This window comes from Notechis scutatus, chromosome 4, assembly GCF_049901735.1.
Source record: "Notechis scutatus isolate UNSWTSFEM ecotype Mainland chromosome 4, rNotScu1.2, whole genome shotgun sequence".
In the NCBI taxonomy this organism is placed as follows: domain Eukaryota; kingdom Metazoa; phylum Chordata; class Lepidosauria; order Squamata; family Elapidae; genus Notechis; species Notechis scutatus.
In genome coordinates, this window is record NC_142012.1 from 26473501 (window position 1) to 26501035 (window position 27535).

The 27535-nt window shown below is 36.3% G+C and overlaps 1 protein-coding gene across 15 annotated transcripts in view; it reads right to left on the reverse strand.

Moving 5' to 3' along the window:
* CAMK2D (calcium/calmodulin dependent protein kinase II delta) overlaps positions 1-27535 on the reverse strand; it is a 132312-nt gene that overhangs the window by 62135 nt on the left and 42642 nt on the right. For all 15 annotated transcript variants that reach the window (XM_026668726.2, XM_087962988.1, XM_087962986.1 and 12 more), the window contains exon 3: positions 11179-11238. In XM_026668726.2, coding sequence (XP_026524511.2) covers positions 11179-11238 — 60 coding nt within the window. The remainder of the gene's footprint in view (positions 1-11178; positions 11239-27535) is intronic.

The window sequence follows — 27535 nt, forward strand, 5'->3', positions numbered from 1 at the left end:
TTGCCCACAACAATTTTGGGTCCTCATTTTACCGACCTCAGAAGGATGGAAGGATGAGTCAACCTTGAGCCTGGTGAGGATCGAACTGCCAAATAGCAGTCAGCAGAAGTAGCCTGTAGTACTGCATTCTAACCACTGCACCACCACAGCTCCTGAGAAGATTTCTCTAACATTGGGCAGTAACCAACTATCTTATTTGTTTTTTTTTAAGGATGCTTTTGGGGGTTACATTAGGCTGAGAGGCTTTTGTTAAAAAAAAAGTTCTGATGATTTTTGCCTCGCTGAATGCTTGCTTTCTTTTAATTTCCTTTTTATAATTAAAAGCTCTGAAACATTAATTCAGGCTAGACAGGGTAAATAGTCATGCTACTGCCTACACATTCTACACTGCTCAAAAAAATAAAGGGAACACAAAAATAAGACATCCTAGATCTGAATGAATGAAATATTCTCATTAAATACTTTGTTCATTACATGGTTGAATGTGCTGACAACACAATCACACAAAAATTATCAATGGAAATCAAATTTAGCAACCCATGGAGGTCTGGATTTGGAGTTACACTCAAAATTAAAGTGGAAAAAAACACTACAGACTGATCCAACTTTGATGTAATGTCCTTAAAACAAGTCAAAATGAGGCTCAGTAGTGTGTGTGGCTTCCACATGCCTGTATGACCTCCTTACAATGCCTGGGCATGCTCCTGATGAGGTGGTAGATGGTCTCCTGAGGGATCTCCTCCCACATCTGGACTAAAGCATCCCCCAACTCCTGGACAGTCTGTGGTGCAATGTGGCGTTGGTGGATGGAGCGAGACATGATGTCCCAGATATGCTCAATTGGATTCAGGTCTGGGGAACAGGCGGGCCAGTCCATAGCATCAATGCCTTCGTCTTGCAGGAACTGCTGACACACTCCAGCCACATGAGGTCCAGCATTGTCATGCATTAGGAGGAACCCAGGGCCAACCGCACCAGCATATGGTCTCACAAGGGGTCTGAGGATCTCATCTCGGTACCTAATGGCAGTCAGGCTACCTCTGGCGAACACATGGAGGGCTGTGCGGCCCCCTAAAGAAATGCCACCTCACACCATTACCGACCCACTGCCAAACTGGTCATGCTGGAGGATGTTGCAGGCAGCAGAATGTTCTCCACGGCGTCTCCAGACCCTGTCACGTCTGTCACATGTGCTCAGTGTGAACCTGCTTTCATCTGTGAAGAGCACAGGGCGCCAGTGGCGAATTTGCCAATCTTGGTGTTTTCTGGCAAATGCCAAACGTCCTGCACGGTGTTGGGTTGTAAGCACAACCCCCACCTGTGGACGTCGGGCCCTCATACCACCCTCATGGAGTCTGTTTCTGACCGTTTGAGCAGCCACATGCACATTTGTGGCCCACTGGAGATCAGTTTGCAGGGCTCTGGCAGTGCTCATCCTGTCCCTCCTTGCACAAAGGCGGAGGTAGCGGTCCTGATGCTGGGTTGTTGCCCTCCTCCGGCCTCCTCCACGTCTCCTGATGTACTGGCCTGTCTCCTGGTAGCGCCTCCATGCTCTGGACACTACACTGACAGACACAGCAAACCTTCTTGCCACAGCTCGCATTGATGTGCCATCCTGGATGAGCTGCACTACCTGAGCCACTTGTGTGGGTTGTAGACTCCGTCTCATGCTACCACTAGAGTGAAAGCACCGCCAGCATTTAAAAGTGACCAAACCATCAGCCAGAAAGCATAGGAATTGAGAAGTGGTCTGTGATCACCACCTGCAGAACCACTCCTTTATTGGGGATGTCTTGCTAACTGCCTATGCTTTCCACCTGTTGTCTATTCCATTTGCACAACATGTGAAATTGATTGTCAATCAGTGTTGCTAGCTAAGTGGACAGTTTGATTTCACAGAAGTGTGATTGACTTGGAGTTACATTGTGTTGTTTAAGTGTTCCCTTTATTTTTTGAGCAGTGTATATTGCCTGCAACTGCTTTACTATATTAAATACATTTAGATGTCGAGAGAGAGAGAGAGAGAGAGAGAGAGAGAGAGAGAGAGAGAGAGAGAGAGAGAGAGAGAGAGAGAGAGAGAGAGAGAGAGAGAGAGAGAGAGAGAGAGAGAGAGAGAGAGAGAGAGAGGAGGCCAGAAGAAACAGCATTTGAAACAAAAGGAAGGAAATGATTGCTGCTATGTTTGACACTACACTTGCAATTGTCAAGGCTGTGCAGTCAAGTTCTACACAACTTTGTTAGAAACAGAAATGTTTCATTATCCTAGCAAGGGTTCCTAAAATCAGTGAAGCTGATGGCTGGCAGAAGCAATTTTCAACTTTAATTAATAGAAGACAGAGCTGCTATACATGAAGTTTGACTTTTAGTTGGCACCTTCAAACCGTTTTCAATTCTGCATCTTCCACTGATCAATACTGATCAATTCATGACGCCAACACTGTGATGTCCCTCAAAACAGAGGATATATACTTTGTCTGAATTTACATTTCCCTAAGTAACACATTTACTGGAAACATGGTATATTTATTTCAAACTTCAGTAAATCAGTTTTACCATCATTTGATTCCACATTAAATCCTTTTTACTTAGTCATCAGAGATGAAAACAAAGGCAAGTTCTGAATACCTTATTAATTCAAACATCTAGCTGCCTGAATTTCACAAAAATCCTTTATTTTAGGCTGATTTTAATTTACAAAACAAATAATCTATTATTATCTGACAGAATTTCAGATAAGAGATAAATGTAAGAATATTATACAGTATATCCAAAAGAAAGCAGGTTGTAACAGGAGATTCCAAAAGGTGTGTGTGTGTGTGTGTGTGTGTGTGTGTGTGTGTGTGTGTAGATGGATGGATGGGCTGGGTAAATGGAAGGACGGACAGAGACAGATAATAGGTTTAAAGACTGAAATCAGAATGATGAAGGCTTACATTTTAAAAGAATAAAAATAATAATAAAAAACATAACTGGGCAAGAAAACTAAATATACTTCAGAAATTGTATCTGGAAGTTTTGTTTATTTGTGTCAGAAGCATCACAATTAAAATAAAATATAAAATATAAGATTAAAGTATGACAAGTTAAACAAATCCTGCCATGCTGCTATGAGGTCCTCAAGTGTACACTGATCAGGACACAAAGATATATATGTGTGTTGTTGTCTGCATGTCACCATAATTGCAAAGGGAAGAAGGCACTGGATAGGCCCATTTGTTCAGGGTGTCTCTGGGTCTGGGGTACATGAAAAGGATGTCCCCAAAGAAAGTGTGCTGTTAACTCATTTGGACGTCCACTGGGCAACAGTTTATAGCTGTTCAATCCTTTCAAAACAGAAGAATCTGAAGTGTAGTGAAGTGCTCATTTTCATCTGTGACACAATGTGTACCTGGAAGGTGACCAGCAACCAGTACTTGTCCTGTTGGATTTTGCACTAACTGTAATTTCCAAGTCATCTTCAAGAGCAGCCTCCTACAGTTGCAATAGTCCAATCAGCATGGTGATTAAATCATGAATGACTATCTAGAGGGCCTCCCAATCCAAGAACATGCATATTAATTAGAGCTTTGCAAAGGCCCTCATGCCATAGCTGTCACATGTTCTTCAAGCAAGAATTCTGAGTCTAAGAGTATCCCCAGATTGGACACCAAAATCATTCAACTCCATCCAAGATTATAGCTGGAAAGTCAACTCAGAGGGCCCAAATTGACAGCCATTCAGTTACATTACACTGCGAATCATTGGTTCTAAAAGCTTTGTTTGATGGATACTAATCCTGATTCAAAGATTGCTTAACTAAAGAGTAATTTAAAGCATCAGCAAAGGAAAAATTCTGGCAGTGTCATGGACACTTTTAGCTGAACTACATTGACATGTAAATTGCTTTGCATTGGAGGTAGAATCCGAGAAAAGCAAGCTGTTATTCTCCAATTACATATATTTAATTGTTTCTGACAGTTCTTTTACTTGACATATGTGAGCCTTGAATTCTATGTGCACACAGAAATTGTATAGCTTTCAACCATTTCATTACTCCTTTAACTTAGGAAAAATGAATTATCAAAATGGTATTTTAGTATAGATACCTAAAAAGAATAAAATCCTGAGCATAATGCAACCTTTATATTGTGAATGATAACTTATTTAACCAAGGTGTGTTAAGTAATCATAGCTTACATGTTTTGCAAAGTTTGATACTAAAACCTGCAAGGCCAGAATGAAAGACCAGACAAACCTGTTATGAAAACACTGTGATATGTCACCTCTCACATTCTAAGAAAATAATAGCAAAAAGAGAGACAGAAAGAATCTAGGATTTAAACCCGGGTTGGCACACATGTATATAGGTAGTCCTCAACTTATGACTACAGTTGAGCCCAAAACGTCTGTTGCTAAGTGAAACATTTGTTAAGTGAATTTTGGCCCATTTTTATGAGCTTTCTTGCCACAATTGTTAAATGAATCACTGCCGTTGTTAAGTTAGTGGTTGTTAAAAGAATCTGGCTTCCCCATTGACTTCGCTTGTCAGACAGCCACAAATGTGATCACATGACCCCTGGACACTGCAACAGTCACAAATATGAATCAGTTTTCAAGCATCTGAATTTTGATCATGTGACCATGGAGATGCTGTAAGAGTCATAAGAGTGAAAAATGGTCCTAAGCCACTTTTTTCAGTGCTGTTGTAACTTCAAATGGTTACTAAAGAAACTGTTGTAAGTCAAGGATTACCTGTACACACAAATACACATATTTATCTTCACACCCACCCACCCACACCCACACACCTTAATATTGGAAATCCTGTATTTTATAATCAACTGCATATATATAGCTTTTAGTTTATAATAAAGCTATTATTTAAATGGCAAAAATTACAAGTCAACATTTTGCAAAACAGCCCCACTAACAGAATTAGGACAGTGCATAACAGGCAAATAATCCTTAGCTGAAGAAAGACATTGCTACATATTATATTTCATTATTATTACTTTGAAACATTTCTTTTTTTATACTTCTATAGTTTGTTTTCATCATAGTGTATACTGTAGCTGTTGTATATTATTTATTTCCTGTCTCCAAGTGGAATTTTTGATTCCTCATGGATATTTGAACAAGCCCTTACAAGATTCTTGGCAAAGTTTCTAACGTTTGTCACTGCTTTCTTCCTAGGGCTGAGAGAAAGTGACCAAGATCACCCAGCTGGCTTTGGGCCTAATGCGAAACTCAGTCTCCTGATTTCTATCTGATGCTGTAATGCCACCAAATTGGCTCCAGTTATTGCATAATATTTTAGCTAAAATGAAATGTAGTAATTCTGTCTGTAATTGTTACTGTTGTATTATCTTTGTTATGATTTATATAGGTTTAAATGATTAAAAATATTTAAAAAGTAAATATGATCTCCATATTCACCTACAAAGTCATATTTGTAATTATTTTGTGATACTGCCATTTCTTATTAGAAATTAGTTAAAAATTAGTTAGCTGCACATATAAGGCAATTACCAACTAATAGATGGTTGGTATATTATCATATTCTCCTCAAAAACAAATTTATTTTGAAAAATTTTATGTGTATTTCATGTCTTGCCCAGCAATGTTCTATAATGATATTTTCCTTCTAAAGCGTAGTTTATAATAATACTTCTAGATGAGAATTAGATACTGGCTTTGCTATTTTTTTCTGTAAACATCCAACATTCAAACATGAAAAAGTTAAGAAAATCCAAATAGATAATTTGTTTTTACCATGAAATGTTATTTTTAAAATGTTGCTTTTTAATAAAATGTTCCTCAGATGAAATAATTTTATAGATATATCTAGAGGTGAATGGCACATATTTACCAGTACCAATTATTTGAGTAGACAATTATGGCACAAGATTGTACTTTATAACTGCATTTTAAAGAGTAAGTTTTAAATTCTCCCAAATTCTCCAAGGATACAAAGGGTTTCATTAATAATAGGAAGCATATTTCCTGGTCAACTATGGCAGTTGAAATATTTATGTAACTTGTTCACAAGTTGAAAAGTTGAAATAAAAATATTTAATCTCATGTTAAATGAAGGTTTAAGTGCTTTTTGATGTAGAAAAGTGGGATAAAAACATTTTACATAAATAATTAATTTCATTAAAAAAACATATGCCAGTGGACTAAAGCTTCATAAAATCCATTTGTGAAGATTCTCTGATCTTGATTCAAAGTAAAAAGAAGCTGTCAGGAAATGTGTGCAGTGGCAGATAAGACAGACAGACCCTATTTTCCTCAGGACCCAAATTCTTCTCACACGCTACCGTTTCCTTTGACTTCCGAGGAAATTTGGCACTATTCAATAGAACTTACATAAGAAGCCTTCACCAAGTTAGAACTCTCTTTCTCTCTTACTTACATAAATTCCATTCCTTTCACAGACACAATTGCCCTTTTCATGTGGCCATCCAGCTACACACAAGGAAGACATTTCAGAGGACCTAAAACTGGGTTGCTTTTTGTATTTTTTTCTTGGATTTTTAAATGCTCTATCTCTATTTTCTTCTGGAACCAAATGACATACTAAAAAGCATGTGGACTAATAAGTGCATTACTGGTACTTTCATGGGGTTCCTCTGCAGATTTACATGCTTCCTCTGGTAATTAAAACATCAAGCATTCCCCAGACATAAACCAAGACCTAACAATGTCTATTTGACCAATGAAAACTTTAGCAGGTTTATTACAATGATGCCTGGAATTGTTGCCATTCTCCTAACAAACTAGATTATTAGCTATCATTTGAGAATCTTCACAGTTTCATGAATTAGTTTGTGCACAAATGGAAGACACATGGCAAGAAACAAGTGAAATACAACAACTATATATTTAATTTGCCCACCTCTACTACCGTTTCTATATGCCATGCTCATTGTATAGAACAGGTTCTCGCTGTCTAGTCTTACATAGTGGGCTCCAGAGTTCCTCATTAGCATTAGTACAAAAATTCCTGGAAGTTAAGAAACACATTCAAAAAACCTGTTGTTGTGCATGTGCACCATTGAGTTAGTTTTTGATCCTGGAGATTGGCTAGAGAAGTCCCTATAGTTTTATTGGCTGAGAGATCATGACTGGCCCAAGGTTACCCAGATGGGTTTGTGTCTATGTGGCAGAAATAGGAACAATCTCCTCAGAAAGATTCACACCAGGTCTATATACTTAAATATAGTATATTTAAGTATACTTCCATTCATTTATTGTATACGGGTAGAAAATGGTCAGAAAGGGGAAGGATTACAGGGGTAATGAAAACCAGTAGACTCATGGCATGGGAGGTAGACAACGAAGAAGCAGCTGGCCGACAATCAACTGGAGAGCAGGCCAGCAGCAGAAGAAAGAACTAGGCCCAACAGAAAGATTCCAGGCCTCTCAGGCCTCTCTAGAAGTACAACAGCCATGTGGTTGGGCAGGTGCATGCATTTAAACATATGTGTTTTTGTATGCAGATTATGTCTTGTTGGCTATTTGCAGCAACTCCTAAATGGATTGCATGTTTCAACATGCCACTTAAACTGAAAATGAATGTATCAGAAACCAAGGCAGGTGCGTCTGAAAATGAATATATTTTTAAAAATCAAGAGTTACGCTTTCAGTGGAGTGTCTAATTTCAAGTTACACATAAAAAATGAAGAACAGAGCAGGCAGATAAATTTCCACTCTGATCAAGAGATGGGTCTGAGTTTTATTTATGTGTAAATAAAAGTAAATAAATAAGTATGGTGCTTTGGTAGAAGAAGGGATACTATGCAGAGAAAATTTAAGATCTGCTGAGACTGGTACAATATAATGGGTAATAATCTCACATGAGATATGGATGTCTGTCAAAAGAAGCAGAATGACTGTGATTAGCAGCATGCTTCTGCTATTTTGTGGTTAAGAGAAACATAAAAACACGGCAGAATGCAGTGGGAATGAGGCATTTTAAAACTGTACATGGAAAACCAGAGCAGGTAGAATCAAGGCTGAGTAAGTATTGAATGAATGTGGATTAAGGTTTAAAGAGAGTGACTGGTTTGAAAAAAGAATAACTATGAAGGTACAGTAGGTTGGAGCGAATAAATCCCAAATATATAAAAGAAGAGTTCATTGAGGAACATCAATACTGAGCAAATCATGGTTGGATGGTGTTGATGAGAGCCTAAAAAAAAAAAACCTTCAAAAATCAAAATAAATCTATAACGTCTAGGTAATTGTGGACTTACAACCATTTTTGTTTTGCAACCATTCAAAGTGACAATAATGCTGAAAAAAGTGATTTACAACTGGTCATGCTCTTATGACTATTGCAGTATCCTTACATTGATCACACCCTCATCAACATTCAGGCGCTTGGCCATGGGTATGTGTACATGACATTTTCAGGATCTCCAGGGATAATGTAGTCACCCTTCCTGAGCTTCCCAGCTGCCTTCCAAGAAGCAAAAACAATGGGGAAAGCCAGATTTGCTTAACAACCACTTGATTCACTTAACAATTGTGGCCAAAAAAGGTCATAAAATAAGGTTGTCACTCATTTAACAACCCACCCTACTTAACAATGGACATTCTGTTCCCAATTATGTAATCATAAGTTGAGGAACACCTATAAACAATCAAGTATGATTTGCAACAATATAAAGTTATAGAACCATACAATGAACAATGTTGGTGTAAACTAGATCTAGCTAGCTTTTCCATCCTTTATTTAATCTCATGCTGTAATTTCTTTAGCTTAAACATTCTTACTCCTTTTCTGCACTTCGCAAAACACTGCCTCCCCTCAACAGCTTGACAGTTTGTGTGTGTACATACATATAAACATATATAATTGCAGTTTTCAGTTATTTTATTTAAAGATTAATATGTTTAACCTTTTTTTAAATGCATGTCTTCTAAATAATTAAAGGCATTACACTGAATCTTAGTGATTACAAAAGGAAACCAAGTGTTTCAAGCAAGATAAAACTACAAGAATAATTATACTGAGATATATATTCTGGAACAGGCAGAAAGCCCTTTTTATCCTTGAAATACTCTGGTCTCTGACTTCCTTCCTCCCAAAAGAGTAGCAACTCAAGGAGAAAATTGTATCCAAATGTGGCCAACATTTTGATGCAAGAAACAAAATTACAATCTTCTGGCCTCAAGTCTTTCCTAACTCTGCCACACTGGAATTGCCTATTTCATGCAAGCATATTTTTCTCTTCTATCATATAGAATGAAAAATAATCCATTTTAATCTCACCAATACAAAAGTGGGTATTATTTTCCTCAGACCAAATAGCCAAGTCTTATATAACGTCAACATTCTCTATTTTTCACAGATGCACAATAAGGACCAAGGAATTTAGGATTATCACCATAAAAGAAAACCTGCTGAACTCTATGCCAGAGGCCCAAAATCAAGCAATAGCTTTTCTACGTCCATAAATATATTCAAACTGACAGGAACCACCAAATCATCATCTTAGATAGGATAATGCAACAGAGCAGTACTGCAATGGTTTGTAAGTCTGGCTATATATATGTAGTCCTCAACTTGCAGCCATTTCTTTAATGATTGTTACAATGGCACTGAACCAGGGGTGGGATTCAAAATTTTTAACAACCGGTTCTGTAGGCATGGCTTAGGTGTTGGGCGTGGCTTGGTGGTCATGTGACTGGGTGGGCATGGCTTGGTGGTCATGTTATTGGCTGGGTGTGGCCAACTCAATATCACTCACATCGAGGCACGCATCTTCTCACCTGGCCTCTCATGACTGTGGGGATGCTAGAACAGTCGTAAGGGTGAAAAATGGTCATAAGTCACTTTTTTCAGTGCCATTGTAACTTTGAATGGTCACTCCACACAAGCAAAGTACCAGCAAAGGAAGGGGAAAAAAACTCCAGAGACGTTCCAGAGACAGGAAGTCTAGTCCTGCTAAGAATGAGAAGCAGTTTCTGTAAGCAACACCAGAATGTTTCCTTCCTGCCTTCCTTACAGGATTAGGCCAGTAATTTCTTCTAACAATCGGTTCTCTGAACTGCTTAGAATGTTAACAACCGTTCTAGCGAATAGGTGCAAACTGGTAGAATCCCACCCCTGCACTGGACAAAGGGACTCAGAATTGGTCCCTGAATAAACCAATGCAGTGTCCATATGGTCACATAATCAAAATGTGGGTGCTTGGCAGCCTGCCTGCACTTATGACTACATAGGCACTTCAACCCTCTCCAGTTGCTTACCTCTCCCACCCCCCACTCCTGATATATGCCCTTTTGGCCCCCAGCACTGCATGACCCCTACCATTTTAGCTAACCTTCACTTTGGTCCTTTTGTTCCCACTGTTGAATAAGCATGACTAGCCTGCCCATTCAAGGAGCATGAGACTTTCTTCCCAAAATCATGGACAATGGTTTTCTCATGGGACCAGGGGAATATGGCTATAAATTCCTCAACAAGTTTCACGTGTTTCACTTTGTCATGAAGCGCATGGTTCACTCTATGGCAACAAATGAGCTCAAATATCGCAAAACCTTCCCAATTGTCCCTTATTCAAAGTATAGTAAAAGTGACATAGCATTATCTCTGTATGGGGAAGGGAAACTGTGAAACTGGGAAATATTTGCATATCCAAATATATACAGTGAATTCTGAGAAAACAGATGCTTTCCTAGGCCAAGTTCCAAACCTAGTCATAAAAAGGAGTTATTCTTCCTCTTGGACAACCCTAAAGACTAGACATTTTCATCTCTACTTTAAAATAATACTGCTTGAACCAAAAATCATGTTTATCATAGCTATGTTTTTTTTAACCACCCAACTGCAAAAAATAGTGTATGAAATTTGTTTCTTTATCTAAAGAACCATAGTTTAGAGTTTTAAGAAGACACTAATTGTCGTCAATGCTTCATGTTCTTCATTTTGGACACAGTGGATAAGTGGATAAAAAGGAGCAGGTTGTATTCCAAGGGTGGGATAATAGTGCTAGGATTGTTCCTGTTAAATGATCACCATTTATTATAATATCCACATCTGAAAGGAGCTTATGTCTCTTATGACAACAGTACTACACCAGAGTAAAACAATTATTGCTTCCCCTCTTTTATCTCTTACTTTTATGAAACTATCTTCAAGGTTATTGTCTTAAGATTCTCAATGGATGTATACTTCTATATTCTTACCAATATTAGGGTGCTTCAAAAGGCGACAGATTCTAGCTTCTCTCTCTAATTTCTGGTGATCTGTAAGAAATTAAAATATACATAGTTTTAGGGAAAAATATTTTCTGGATTTTAACAGAGGCAAAACAAATTATAATCTCTCCATACAATACATAATGCACTTCATGTAGTTTAAATTGCAACAATTCTGGATTCAAGATAGATGTTTTCCTGACAAAAACAAAACAGGAAATGATCATCACACCTACTCAAGTCAAAAATTGAAAGTATAAAATTTCACTTTCATATCCTGCTCAGTATTCATTATAAAACTGTGGTTTTCAGAGGTTAAAGAACTATTTTCCATGTCCTCCAGTTTCATTTTCCACTTCCTATTTGATTCTCTCCCTTTTTCTTTATTCTTCTTCCCTTTCCTGAGGGAGATATTTGAAAGTATAACCATTAGCAGAAAATATATGATACGAGCATAGGCTTTCACTATAACTGTGAACAACTTTAATGAAGAGACTTCCAATCAATAGACCGCATGAGGCTAGCAAAGGATATATAGGCCTGCTCTTTTTTTAAAAAAAAACTTAACAGTGTATCATTAAAAATTTTCAGAAATTATATTTTACAAAAATCATTGCCAATTTTAGAATTTCAGTAAATGATAACCAAAATCAATGAGTGAAAAAGGAGAGAAATGTATTCTGAGAAGGCAGAGGAAGAGTGTATCTGGGTGGCAAAAATCTAGATGCCCACTAGATGAGGTACATTCAATCAATCATAAAAATACATATAGATTCATAAAGCTCTGATTGTTTTACAAAATTGTATAAAATTATAAAAATAAAATTTTATAAATTTTATAAAATTGTTTTATGTACCTAAAGCTCTGATTTATGTACATAAAGGTACACAAAGCTCCAGTTGTTACCATCTATGATTTTCCAGTTTTTGCCACCTAGATATGACTAACTTCTTCATCTGCACTCTCTTAATCCAAATATCTCCTAGTTTACAGCTAGTCTTTGACTTGTGACCAAAATTTTCACTGCTAAGCAAGGCAGCTGTCAAGTAAGTTGTATCCCATTTTACGAGCTTTTTTGCCACAGTTGTTAATCATTGCAGTTGTTAAGTGACTCATGTAGTTGTTAAGTAAATCCAGCTTCCCCCATTGACTTTATTTATTTATTTATTTATTTATTTATTTATTTGATTTGCCAATTGTTTACAAGATAATAAGTATAAGTGTATACATAGTTGTGAATACATGAAATGGGTACATATAAGAAAAATAAAAGAATAAGAGAAACAAAAGGACAGGGACGGTAGGCACGATGGTGCGCTTATGCACGCCCCCTACAGACCTCTTAGGAAAGGGGTGAGGTCAATAGTAGACAGTCTAAGGTTAAAGTTTTTGGGGTTTGGGGAAGAGACTACAGAGTCGGGTAGAGTATTCCAGACATTGACCACTCTATTGCTGAAGTCGTATTTCCTGCAATCAAGTTTGGTGCGGTTTACTTTGAGTTTGTATCTATTGTGTGCTCTTGTGTTGTTATGGTTGAAGCTAAAGTATTCATTGACAGGTAGGACATTGCAATGTATGATTTTATATACCATGCTTAAGTCAGACCGAAGACGGCGTAATTCAAGGTTTTCTAGTTTTAGAATTTCAAGTCTGGTGGCATAAGGTATTCTACAACGAGTAGAAGAGTGGAGAACTCTTCTTGTGAAATATTTCTGGACTTTCTCAATTGTGCTAATATCAGATACGAAATGAGTGGTTCCAGATAGTCAGCTGGAAGGTTACAAAGCACATGATCTGGGACAGTGCAATTTTCATAAATACATGCCAGTTGCTAAATGCTCGAATTTCAATCATGTGACCACTGGGATGCTGCAACGATTGTAGGTGTGAAAAGAAGTCATAAGTCACTTTTTTCAGTGCCGTTGAAAGTTCAAATAGTCACTAAATGAATGGTTGTAAGTCAAGGACTATGTATATTTAAGGAAAAAAGACTCCAAGTACATAACAAAACCCAGGTTTAATTATGTTACCTCTCCTAATCTTTCACAAAAAATATATAACCTTGCCGTTAGAATTAGCACAAAGGTTTAGTACAAAGAGAGATAGATATATACACAGAGATAGCTTTTCAAACGGTGTAATGAAATGGACTATAAATAGCACGTTTTCTTTTTTTTTTTCTATTTTGCATCAATGTTTCTTCCTTCAAAAAAAGAAACAAAAAGAAAAAAGACTGTTTTTTCCACTTTAAACAATGAGGTTACATAAGATTCAACCTGAGAAAACAGCATCCTGCTCATTTTAAATATTAATACTGTACCTCTAGCGACTTCAATGCATCCATTGGTTGCTAATTCAAAATCAACCCTTGCTCTCCACAAGCAAACACAAATTAATGCTAGGCTTATCTACTTTGTATTAGGAATGCTATAAAACATATAGCATATATCTCGCAATATCAAATATTTAAAGGGTTTTTCTTGTTACAGTAATGTCATATTGAGCTGGCCCTCAGTATACTATGATGATGATATATTATGATTAATCTGAATTGTATCAGAAGCCCTTGCCTTAGTATGTTTTGGAGGCACCATGCAGTAGGATGTATTAAGGATCTCTGTGCCAACATGGATAAGGAAAGCATAATTAGTATGTATTTAATATTGATAATCATTTTTTCTAACAAAGTATAATTAAAATTAATAACTAAACATTAAAGCTTTTGAAGCTAAAAATGTTTGTATGCAGCAAGCTTGCATAGGCTGCTGAAATTGAGCCAATCTGGATCATAACCAAGCTGTACAGGAAGCCTCAAGGAGTGCTGTTATTACTAGCAATGGGGCAAATAATTTACAAGCCAATTATTTTATGAACTTTAATCTAATTTTCTGCGTCTTTTAGAAGAGTTCATAATGTTGCTTGAGTTAACCTGCCACTAAGCAATCATTCAGTTTTAGTGGTAGGTAAAGCTTCTGAATGAGGTTTTTAGATGGCAGTGGAATATATAGCGATGGACTATAAGTCAAATTCTCATAGCTATGTGAGCCACGTATGGAAGTTAAATCTTGTTATTTGCATAAATATTTGATATAATAGAATATTTTAGAAACTTGTGACCCATGAGGCAAACAACAACAGCAATACTGTACATTCTGATAAAATATCCTGCCAATCCTCCTAAAAAGTGGCCAGGTTTGCAGCTGAATTTTTAAGACAACTACTGTTATATAATTGGGATAAATAAGGGCTGTGTAGGATTTGAATTCAAAGGAGAAGAGATGCTTTTGCACATAAAGAATGTGAGCATACCATTCTTCTGCAACTTCTTCAAGCAGTTGCATTTTTCCCTACGGGATCCTCTTCAATTGCTGCACAATTCCAAGAAAAGACACATTTGGCTCATACAAAGACCATCGTCCACCCCAAGAACATGAACCGATGTTGCAATGGCTAACAGGTTTGCCCTGAAAACTTTGAATATGTATTGATCTCATAATGAATCACTACTCATAGTGAATAGAAGAATTACCATATAAATTTGACATGGCTGAACACTTAAAGGAATAAATAAAATAAAATAACTTATTTTTCTATTAACTTGTTTTTTCAATTAGTCTGGCTATCCATGATGAGCAAAACATTTTAACATCTGCATAATGGCATATATAAAAGACTAGTAAAACATTTAAATTTCTTATATAGAGTGCCTACTATATACTCTACAGTCAATAAGTCTCTAAACAAATTAAAATGATGTTTACCCAGTCTAATTGACTTCACACCACACTTAATAATTTATCTCACTTGACCCAATGCCGATCATTAATGCCAAGCTGTTAAAATATTCCTTGATAATGAAAAGAAAAACAAAACAGGTATAATAGCAGAGAAAACACTCCAATTATTATCTGATTTTGCTGGTCTTTGACTATAATAAATATTTGATGATGATATCTGGAATGGGATAATAAACAGTAGTATATCAGGAAGTATATTTATTTTTGGTTATTTTTACGCAGTCGATTAAAATTGGCATCTTTATATTAAAAAAAACAAAGAACACTGCTATTTATGATGTTACGTGTCATCTGATCTTAATTTTAAATTTCAAGTTAATCGAAGCAAAAGTGCAACTCATTAGGCTAACACTTAATTTAAACAAATAAAAATATAAACTAAAAGCAGTCAGGAGAAGTTGAACTGCCCATCATCACAGGAAACAAGAGAAAGAAAATATTTCAACTAGGGAATCAAGCAGAAACTAAAGAATATGTAATATAAGAAATATAACCCAGTTGCTTTTTGTAAAAGCACCTTTAAGACAATCACGATCTGGATGACTCAGAATCTCCATAGGCATTTAGCCTTAAATGGATTTTATGAACCTACAGTCTATCACTTGAAACAGGCAGTAAGTGGCCTGGTGACGAAAGCTGGGCAAGGGCTGGCTAAGAGTTGACGCTAATACGTGATGCAGCCAGTCCCTTAGCCAAGACAAAAAATTGGGACAGGTTAGGACAGGGATCTCCTCTTTGAGTGTCTTCATGCAACAGTTGAAATATTGACAGTATCTGCAAATGAGTATAACACTCATTGATTAAAAGGGGAACAGGACACCATGTAAATCTCTAATAGTTTTTCCTCTCTGTGTGTGGTGGAAGCAGAACTGTGGGGTAACAGACAGAAAAAGCCCAGCCTTTTCTTTTCTGCATGTTGATGGATGTTTCTACCACCCCCATACCTTCAATGGAAGAAAAATGGAAAATATATATTTGCTTAAATATGGAGGGACACTGAGGATACCAAATTTTGCGGATAGCAGATGGAGAACTTAGAAAACAAAATACATCTTCCCATTTTTTTGTGAAAAGAATTAGGACAATGTCTGTTATAGCCCATATTGGGCCTCTGATAATTTCTATTCCCTGCAATTGTCTTTTTTTAAAAAAACCTGCCTTTTCATTTTCATTGAAAATGATATGATGCTATCCATTCAAGCAGCAACAGATTATATCACAAGCCACTATTTTTATTTAAAGTGTTGAGGCTATCATCCAGAGTTTATTTTGGACACGCTTAAGAATTAGTATGTATTCAAGGAAGTTTTCTAATTGTTTTTATTTGAATAGTACATCCAAGCAAAACATGCCAGACTGCAAACATTTCCGAAACTACCCTAATTTTTCTCTTTCAGAATCAAGGACATTTTATAGAACTGCTATTTTTCACAAGATGTGCATTTCCAAATCTAGACAATTCAAAAACAGCTTGCTTATTCTTGTCACATCGTACAAGGCTTTCTGTCCAGGAAGCTGTTCTGTTCAAATAGGTTTGAAGAGAAAGAACACAAACCTTGGGCCCTTATCCATCTAAAATTCTCTAAAGCCAGGGCTAGTTTCTGGACTTCCCACAAGTAACTTACTTCCCCCAACCAAATCCTTTAGGAAGCATAATCTTCTCCAAGGGTAACATTTGAAATTACCTCCTTTATTCATGACTTTCTCTGGAGTGCTATCTGGTGTCCCCAAAAGAGGATCCTGTTCTAATATATCACAGACTCCAATGGCAAAAGTATTTATCTTCTTCAGCAGAGCCCAGCCTTCCTAATATTTCCTATTTTTACATACTTGTCAGGTAGCCATGATTGCCAAGACAACTCTCTCACAGAGATTACAAAAGTATAATGGATTCTTGTAGGCGATGCCACAAAAAGAGCCAATTATTTTTAAAGGCCTGCTGGATGATGAAAGGAAACTAAACGAGGACACACAGTATGCCTGAAGTTATTTGTTTGCATGGGCACTGCCATTCCTCCAGTCTTTTGAATAAGATTAGGCAAAACACATTCAATTAATCTGACACACTTTGTAACGATTGGGGGCTAGATAAGGTGACCAAATATCTGAACAGGCAAGAGAGGACACGGACAATTGGAAAGGAGGACAAATGAGAAATAAAAGAGGACAGACTGTTGAACTTTGTTGGCATCCATGACAAAAATTACAATGAAAAACTCCCAAAAATGCAAAAAAAAAAAAAAAGGACATAGGCACCCATGTATATTACTATTACCATTATCAGAAAGATTGGCTCTTCAGTTGAAGAAATGTGTTAGAACTGGTTAGGAGGCCAAAGTATATAATTGATTAAGATTTTGTCAATTTCAGACCATAGCACAAGCCCTTAGGAGGGTACTAATCAAATAATGAAAGCCGCAAAGCTGAGCTTGTTCATATATGGTTAACACTTATTAAGGAAGACCTGCAACTTGGAGAAAAGTTGCGCAAAGAGATACCCAAAAGACAGATAGTATTTAACTTGAAAGCTATGCTTGCCAGATGGAGCTCATCAAGATAAAACGACATAGCCTCCTTTTGCTGGACATCTGGTGACCCTAGTGATAGGGTAATTGGGAAACTATATCTGGAGATTGCTCATATCTTACAGGTTTCATTTTCTTTTTTAAAAAAGTAATATTCTAATTTATATTCATATGCTCTTAAAACGAATGAAAAATGGTATTGAAGTCACAAGCTCTTAAATGTTCTACTTATTTAAAGCATTTATATAACTTTCTGTCTTACAACCAACTCCAGGCAATCAAAAGAGTACCATAAAATACTTGTACCTTTTTACTATTCATGGTAGTCCTAAGTGCTACTGATAACATCATTGTTTGAGTATTCTTATGGTATTCTGGTTTGGGAAATAAGAACCTGTGAGAAGATAAAATGTGACGTGTGCTTTACTACTGCCTACTATGATTCCAGCATTTATTCATTTTCTTTCATGAACTGAGGACAAATTTCTCAAAGTAGGAATCTTTACTATCCACCTTGGTCCCCCTATGATTAGAATCCTAATTTCCACGGAGTTCTAATCTTTGTGAAGGTCTACAATGATTACACAAGAAATTTGGCTACTCAATTTTAAACTCATTGTGGCAATGTGGACAGTAGTCATTTTTTTCAACAGCGAATGCAAAATTAATAGTCATCCTATGAATTAATATCTAGCTAACAATGTATCCACTCATATCTTATTTTATGTTCATAATACTCTTACCAAAGTTATCCTTTTGCTTCTTTTTAATTACTACTTTAATTATAAATTACAGTTGAATTAGCTTTCAACTTAATTCAACATCTTCATATTCCCGTTCTAAAGGAACATACAGATTCTAATTAAAAAACGCTAATGTAATTTTCAATTCCAGAAATATCTATGAAAAAAATGATTCTAAAAATAAGACGTGCATAAATGAAAACCTCTGTAATTACACAGACACACATACATGCAATTTTGCATGGTATATAGTATCATAATTGAGAAATTTTTTGTCAACTTTTGACTGGTACTAGTTGCTAAAGCTATAGCTCATTTCAATTTAATCTTTAAAAGAAGATGAAATTCTTAATAAACTTTTGGATGTTACAACTATCACTTAATATATTTTAATATATGAATATTTCTTATTTAGGTAAATAGGAAAATAAAAATGGAGAACTGTTGTAGGCAACAGAAAAACAAGGAATGCTTAGAGTTGCCTTGGCAGAAAAAAAATCCATATCTCAGCAGTGTATCTGGAGGCTATGTGGTTATTATAGGAGCATTCTGGAACTTACCTACATATTAATGACTTGAGATCTGATACACAACACTGAATCAGGAATGAAGGAAGGAAAAAGGAAAAAGGAAGATGGGAGGAAAGGAAGAGTTATGTAAGGAAAAATATCCTACGATTCACATTTTTCTCATTAGAATGTGAGTCTTAACCAATACAGATAGTACTCGAGTTATGAACACAACTGAGTCCAAAAATTTCTGTTGCTAAGTGAAATATTTGTTAAGTGAGTCCCATTTTATGATTTTTTTGCCACAGTTAAGGGAATCATTGCATTTGTTAAGTTAAAATTACTGAAATATCCTGTACTTCTCTTGACATACAGTTAAAAAAAGGATCTCGCTGTAGTTATTGGCCATCAAATTCTTTTCACATTTTTTACATCATCCTTGGATTGATTCTGTAAGCATGGCAAAGGTATATAGAAAGCAGCACAAACTGTTCGTTCCACAAACAGAAGCCACAGCATTTATCTCAAGCCAATGCTACCCTAAAGTATTTTGATGGCAGGGGATAGACTCAAGTAAGGCTCAGTAACATACCACCTAACCAATCATCTGGCTTACTTTTTAAAGAATTTTTAAGGTAAAGCATAAAATGTATACATATCCCTTTAGCTACTCATTTAAAACTTTAAATATCTCCAAAAAAAAGGTGCTAAAGTGGGAGGGAAGCATCAGGACACTCATTTCATATATACAAATGGGCCAAAAGCTCAAGACAGCTTGTTTTCAACTTTCATATAAGGAAATAGATCCAATTTTCTTCAAGTTTGATTAAACAAACTTCATTTTTCACTATTGGGCCATTTCCTATCTCGTGTCTTAAGTTACAAAGAATACCAATGATTTCTTTGGACCAGAGAATGCAACAAGAATGCTAAGGAAAGATTGGGTGAATAAAAGGCAACATAATTTTTAGAATTAAGACCTAATCATATGTCAAGAGGTACAGACTTCTTTCAGCACTAATGCAAACACAATGTGGACCAACGTTCATTCATATCAGGTATTAGAATAAAAACAAGACCTATTTAAATCATCTTTCTGTCTCCTTTTTGACATCAGACCTCATCCTCAAAGAGTTCCATTGAGAAGTAAAGCTCACAGCTTATAAATGGTGAGTCATGTTTGAAACTTGGCTCTGTTGCTTTGTTTGTTGCCTAAATATTCCAACCTTCTAAATTTTGGCCAGTGACATTTCAGTATACACAAGAAATGAGTCAGAAATACAAAGTGGGTTCCAAAAACAGCATACAAGGGACACTGAGATGACTAAAGAAAAATAATTTCCCTTTTCTTTGTGAGTTTGGTACAGTAAATAATCTACATTTAGGTATAAAATGAATGCTGTATAATGCCATTATAGTATTATAAATGCCTGTTGAAACTACCAGAATTTCAGCCTAAGTACCATTCCTAAGGAATGGGTTCTATAAAATGCTAGTAAATGCTAGTAAATTACATTGGGATGACATTGTGGGAGATAGACTGGCACCTCCAGATGTTTTAAATGATAATTTCCATAAATACCAGGCATTAGGTCTATTGATCTGATTATAGGAAGCTATAAAACATCTGGTGAGCACCAAGTGTGTAGGTCTGGAACTATATCTTCCACCATCTTTTGGAAAATGCCAAGCGCATCATTTCTTTAAACTTTATTTACAACTGAATTTCAAAGCCATTAAATTTATTGAGCTTAGACAAAGCTACTGAATCATAAATAAAATAAAAGGAACAGATAGGATTTATACTGGATCTGAAGATTTCCCCTCACTACACTTCTAAATAGCCCGGAGGAAAACCTAAATAGAATTAAGCTTCATTTTCACAAAACTTGTGAAAACAGGCCCTATAGTCCCAAGTACAGAAAAACTGAAGATGGTTAACCTTTTATCTCACAAAAATGGGACTCATTTTCTTCTTCTTAGATGCAAGTTGATTGAGCTAAATTCCTGCCTGAAGCTTCTCCTAATTATTATTGATTTTTTTAAGGTTACCAGGGTCAGAACAAAATTGCAGACATACTTTTTAAAAAATATTTTCACTTCCTGCCCCTAAGTCTTTTGGAAGAGATTCTCTGCTTAATCAAAATCCTCTTATTTAGACTTCAGCTAACTCACGGTGAAGGGGGGGACCTACAATCCAAAGGAAAAACATGATAATCATTACTAAGGCTTCAGATTTTAAACGTGTGGAAACAGTTTAAACATCTGTCTCCAACTGCCTGCATTTTTTTCCAGGGATTGCTTGGCTGTGCCATTTAACACAATCTTGTTGGGGGAAAGATGCATTTGGTCTTAAAGAATTGCAGGCAGGTTCTACATAACACTCCTACTTATAATATATTGTGTTGTAGCTTCCTTCTGATGAAATCTCTTGTCACAATTAACAGGTCACAGTAACTTCGTGACTGGTTTTTCTGCCTATTTCTTCCCCCTATATATTCTTACAATATGCTTTGGAGGATTTGAGGCCCTTCAGGGCAGATTTTCAAAGTATGTTGAGGAAGTTTCAGGAAGTAAAGGAAGATGCCTGGTTTGGATGACACAATAATTCTGTGGCACAAATATTTCTTTTGGATTTCACTCTTTATATTGATTTTGTCCTGCTTTTTTCTTTAGAGATTACAGTGTTAATATTTTTAGCTAGTCTTTGTTTATGCAACTTGTGCCATAGTTTAAGCATTGATTTTGTAGCTAGTTTTAAAAGTATCTTAGTATTTATGAAGTGACCGCAGAAAACAACTGAATCCACCAAAATGGTAAAAGTTATAGGATTTCTTTTAATGGTCAGTATATTAAAACCAGTAACGGCTCTTCTGTAATGTTTCCCCATCAATTTGCAACCTAGGAAGCGGGGAGAGAAACAAATTTACTATCTAAATATATGGAAATATTCTTTGGAAGGAAAATGTTGCAGTCAGTTAACCAGTTAAAAAGAACACCATGCTATTGTACAGTACTTGAAAAAACACCATGCTGTTGTACAGTACTTGAAATAATTTAGCTTGGCAAACATACTAGAAAATACTTGTATGGGCAAAAATATACTTCCTTATGAAAAATAACAGATGAAAAATTCTATTGAAAAAAAAAATCAAGGAAAACGTGGAAGGAAAATGGATCAGCCAAATTTAATTGCTTAGGATCCACAATGTGCATTTTGCAAGGACACATATGGCTTCCAAATCCCATTTATGTGGCCTCCAAAGCTGCCTTGGTCTGTAACTGCCAAAAACCAGTAACATGGTATCCCATTAGTCTAAACAGAAAACAAACACACAAATATAATAGTAACACAACTTAAAAACTTTTTAAAAACAAAGAAAAAACTCACAAATTGCCTCTAAAACAAAAGAAGGTATACAGAAAATCTTGGAGCACATTGTGTAGCATTGCCTTACAAATTTTGCAAATCGAAACATTAAGAATGGTCCCTAGCACCAAAAGGAGCCCATGTACATTAGGGGTCTGGGTTATGATCAGAAATATCTCTAAAGAAAAATGATGCTGATGGCTGGTTTGTTTTCCTTTGTAGCTGTGGCTTCTTCACAGCACAAAGCTTGCAAAAAACCAAGAGAAATGTCAGTGTGTCATATATGGACTCTTTATTGGAGCCTTGGGACCTATTACATTTCAGCCTATCAGGGGAAAATTATAAGAAGGCAATAAACAGAACTGTTGACTTTGTTTCCGTTTTTCCCCTTAAGAAATATTTCCACACAAGAACTGCAAAACTCTATTTTATGTCGGCTGGAGTCCTTATCCAGAGTGAATTACTATGGAGCTTGAAATACGGTAGTTACAGATTCCATTTGTATGGAACTAAGCCTAACTAAGAAACCAGTGCAGAGCATCGCAATAAGTTAGAGTGACTAAACATTAACAAAACAAATCCAACAAAGTGCTGGTATTTTTACAATATGAAGAATGAAAATTCAGAAAGGGGCTTTAGAAAATACATTCTGAAAAACACACATCCAGCAGTTTTTACATCTTTTAATGGCTGTGCTACTACCTGCTCTCTCTTTACCGATAATCAAGGAGGTGGGTTGGATATCCTGAAGTAAAAACACCACAGTGGTGAATATGGTCCTGCTATCTTTCCAAATTAATGGTGTACGCTATTTATTTATTTTTCATATTTCTAAATGGCACATCTCCCTCAAAGAGGGCCTCTGGGTGGTGTATGATATAATATAACCAATAAACAAAACAGTATATGAAAAATAACATTACAATTAAAATTAGGGTTCAAAATTTTAAAATTATAGAATAATTAAACATTAAAAGGGGGAAAATCCTAAATGGCCATTTAACATTAGATTATTACAGTTGGGGGAGGATCAAGGGATTAGCCAGCCCTATGGTTGCGTGGATCTCTGTGCCCCCCCATGCAAGGCCTCAGAGCCAAGTTCTGACCCTTTGTGGGAGGCCAAGAGATTGGGGGCTTATTACCTTCCTGCTGCCCAACCAATCTAAATTCCCAATACCAAAAGTATTCCCATCTCTCTTCCTATAAAAATTTACTGGAAATTGATGTCAGCCTTTATAAATGAGCAATAATTTGATCTAACTTTATGCCTCTTCTCATTTCTTTGCCCTGGACATATGTAAATAGTTAATTACCTTCTTCAGTTTGCTCTTCCAAAGTAAACTAACCTTTTCCCAATAACAGATAATCAGAGTTGGAAGGGACCTTGTAGGTCATCTAGTCCAACCACCGCCCAAGCGGGAAACCCTATACCATTTCTGACAAATGGCAGTCCAATCTTTTCTTGAAAGTCTGCTATATAGAACATAACAGCCTCTATTTAAAATTGTGGCTCTGATATTCAAATCAGGATGGGTGTCCAACCCATCCCTTTTCCAGAAAATGTAGAGTATAAAACAATGGAAGCGAAGAAGCTTGCTCAGTCATTCTGCATCTATGGAATCTTCAATTAATTCCATTCAAGATTAGATTCCTGGTTCATCTTAAAGAAGGAAAAGAACACCAATTTCTCTTTAAGAAAACAACCCATTTTTGTAAAAGTGAAGGTAGCTTTTCATAGGCCCCGATTGCTTGCAAGCATGCAGATGACAGACAGATCACAGAATAAAATCACTGAATGATAAGATAACTGTATTTTAAATGACATTTTCAAGATATCACATTGCCTGATTCAAGCAAAATTTAAGCTTAGCTTCTAAAATTTTAAAATAAAGCGAATATATATTTTATGAAGTCTTTTCCATGGATTGCCAAAACAGCATCTGTACAGGTTTTATATGTCTGGTTAATGATTATCTCTTAACATTTGATGTTATGAAATGAATTCAGATAATGTCTATTCTGCATCTATATGTAGATATTCTTCACCCAATTCTAATAACGGGGAAGCTTTTTGCTGCATTAATTTTGTATTAAAGACAGCACTACAAAGTACTGTTTCTAAGTATCTGCAATCAAAATATTATAATCAAATTGAATAGAAAATAATTTTTCTATCATGCAGTAAGGCAGGGATCCCCAACCTTTGACGCCGCGCCCGGTTCCCGCAGCTGGCGCCGCGCCGGTTCCGCGCCAGCTGGCGCCGCCATCTTTTTGACGAAATCACTTCCGGTGACGTCACGAGTGATTTTTCGTCAAAAATGGCGCCAGCGCTTGGTGAGCTTTTCGGCAGAAATGGCTTCTCCCGAAAGCTCACGGCTGGCCGCCATCTTTTTGATAAAAATTGCTTTTTTACCAAAAGATGGCGGCGCCAGCAACCAGCGGCCCGGTAAGGCTTGTTCTGCGCACGGTCCGCGGACCGGCGGTGGGGACCCTGCAGTAAGGTATTTCATGATTTTTTCCTCCCAGATTTCAATACTAATGGGGATTTTTAATAGACTACATTTACATGTCTAACATATAACACTAGTTAGGAGATACACAAATGAATTCATTAGGCAAAAGCTAAAGAATAGAAGCATATGTGTTGCACACTGAAAGCTATTAGTAAGTAGTTGAAATGTTTTCTGGCATCCTTTTTAAAAAGAGAATTACATTGTTGTTATTATATTTATCAATAAAGGTAGATCTCAACTTAAGACAGCTGAGCCCAACATTTCTGCTGCTAAGAAACATTTGTTAAATGAGTTTTTCCCATTTTACAACTTTTTTCAACAGTTGCTAAGTGAATCACTGAAGTTAAGTTAGTAACATAGTTATTAAGTGAATCTGGCTTCCTCATTGACTTTACTTGTCAGAAGGTTCATTCTTTACTACATGAATTCTTCTTTCAGGGAATCATGAGAGTTTATGTTACTATTCAACTTTTGACTTAACATTTTAGTTTTGAAAGCTCAAACCAAGTAAAACCAAGGCCTCTGATAAACATCTAATTAAGGGAAATTAATTAAAATTATTGATTTCATGGATTTCAAACAGAAAATGTCACCTTTAATCACTGCTCCCGAGGACTATGGACATAATTTGAAATTATTTTCTGTAGATGATATCCAGCACACTCTATCTTTCTAAAAGGGAGCAAGCTCCTCCTTTATCCTCTCTTGTTTACTACTTTCTACATAAGGTAAGATGCTTTATTGGTATATTTTTGTATGTACAACAGAATTTCAGCATTCTTAGAATACAGCAAGTTTTTAATTATCTTTGGACCTATAGAAATAACACCTGCATAGAAATATGGTACAGACAACTATGGGTGATGAAAATTTCTCTTTCTGAAAAAAATTAAAGTATCTAGGTTAAAAATCATTAAGGTCTCAATCAGAAGAATCTGAGAAACAGTTTTGAATCCAATTTTGTGTAAGTTTCTACATTCTACCAAAAAGAAAAACATTGTAGTTAATGATGTGTCCATAAAACGCCTTACATACATAAAACTGATACTGAGTAACTAATTAGATAAAAGCTCAATCAGGCAAACTGCTGGACACCTTTCATATTACAGGACAAAATTTGGCCCCACTTAAGAAATTGAGGCATTTGAATCTGAAAGTAAAAGTTTTAAATAAACCTGGAAAGAGTAAGCAGTTCATGGGTAGAATAATAAAAGATGTATGTTTGTCTCAATGACTCCTTTACAAAACATAGCTTAACAAGATACATCAATAGAGATGTTTATATTGTGTGCACAAAGAAAAAAGAATCCCCAAAATTATTCATCCACTTGTATTTTGTGATTATCCATTGGCATTTATTGTTTAATAAATTCTTAATACATCTTTTTTTTCCAAAAAAAAGTATAACAACAAATTTAAAGAATAGGTCTATAGACAATGGCTTGAGTATCACTAATTAATATAAGGAAGGAACAAAGCATTGCAGCCATGGGTGAGAATTGTAGAAATACTCATGATTACACTGTGTACTGTATTCCTTAATATCATCTATAGCATTTAACATAAATAAGACTAAATCTCTTCATATTACTGCATTTTTGTATGCTTACGTGCTTTGGTGTTTTTTGGGGGGAAATTAGCATAATTTTTAAAAAAGTTTTTAGGCACTTTGCAATGTGGGTAAATGAGGGAAACATCACAAAAAGTGGTTTTAAATAAAATGAGCTTGCAATTTTGCAACAAAGAAAGTATGCAAGTACCTCTTCGTGCTTTAAGTCTATGCCTAAACATGCACTGACATATCTTTCAAAAAGATTTTTGGGAATCCAGGAAAAGTGATAACCTTCTATTAAGCCTTAAAGGCAATTGGAGTCATGTTCCTTTAAGTTAATGTTGACTTCTGGTGACCACCTGGAAAAGTCCCTTCAGTTTTCTTGAACAAATTTCAGAAATGGTTTTCCATTGCTTACTTTCTATGGCTGAGAGAGAGCAACTAAACTAAGGTCACCCAGCTGGCTTTGAAACTAAGGCAGAACTAGAACTCATGGTGTCCCCATTTCTAGCTAGACACTTTAACTGCAGCAAACTGACCTACTACCCAATGAAATATCCAACTCTCTTAAAAGTATCTACTGACTGTATTTCCAAAATAAATCTGTCTTTAATTTTTCCTTTTTTTAAAGAATAGTCCCTGTTTAAATAAAAGCTTCCTGGGGGGTTTCCGGTTTGTCGGCTTCGCGAGCGGTAGGGATTCGCAAGCTGCGCGATCCTGCCGCGCTAGCCGCTTTGGGGCTCCGACCCGGACAGGTGCGGAGCAAGGCTGCCCTGCAGGGGTAGCTGAAGGTAAGGGGATCCGGAGGAAGGGTTTGGGGTGTTGCAGACCCTCTCCTGGCCGGCAGAACCCCTGTTACCAGGACGTGCAGCGGCGGTCCGTAATGGCCGCCACAAAGAAGTTGACAGCCGGGCAAGTATGCGCAGGAGGAAGAAGAGAAAGTTATTGAAAGTAAAAGTTCTTCTTGGTCGACCCAGGGCTTTGAGATTTATCTAATTTAATTCCTGGAAAAGATGGTTTTCTGATGATTTCTTCCACAAGAGAAAAAAAGCGGCTATTTTGAGGTGCTGAAGGGAAAGTTTACTCTCCCTCCCGACGGAATTAAGCCGGAAGGGAGAGGACAAAGAAAATATATAAATTTGGATCTTGTTGGAGGAGATGCCTTGAAGACTTGAGGACAGAAATACAATCTTAATAAGGCTTTAAAATATAGACTTGGATTCTTTTTTTTATTTGTTTGATACCACCCCTGGAAGAGGAAGGGGGAATTTTGGCTTGCTTGGATTTATTGAGGATTGTGGATTTTGGGATTGTTTTGCCTTTCTCTCGGAATAT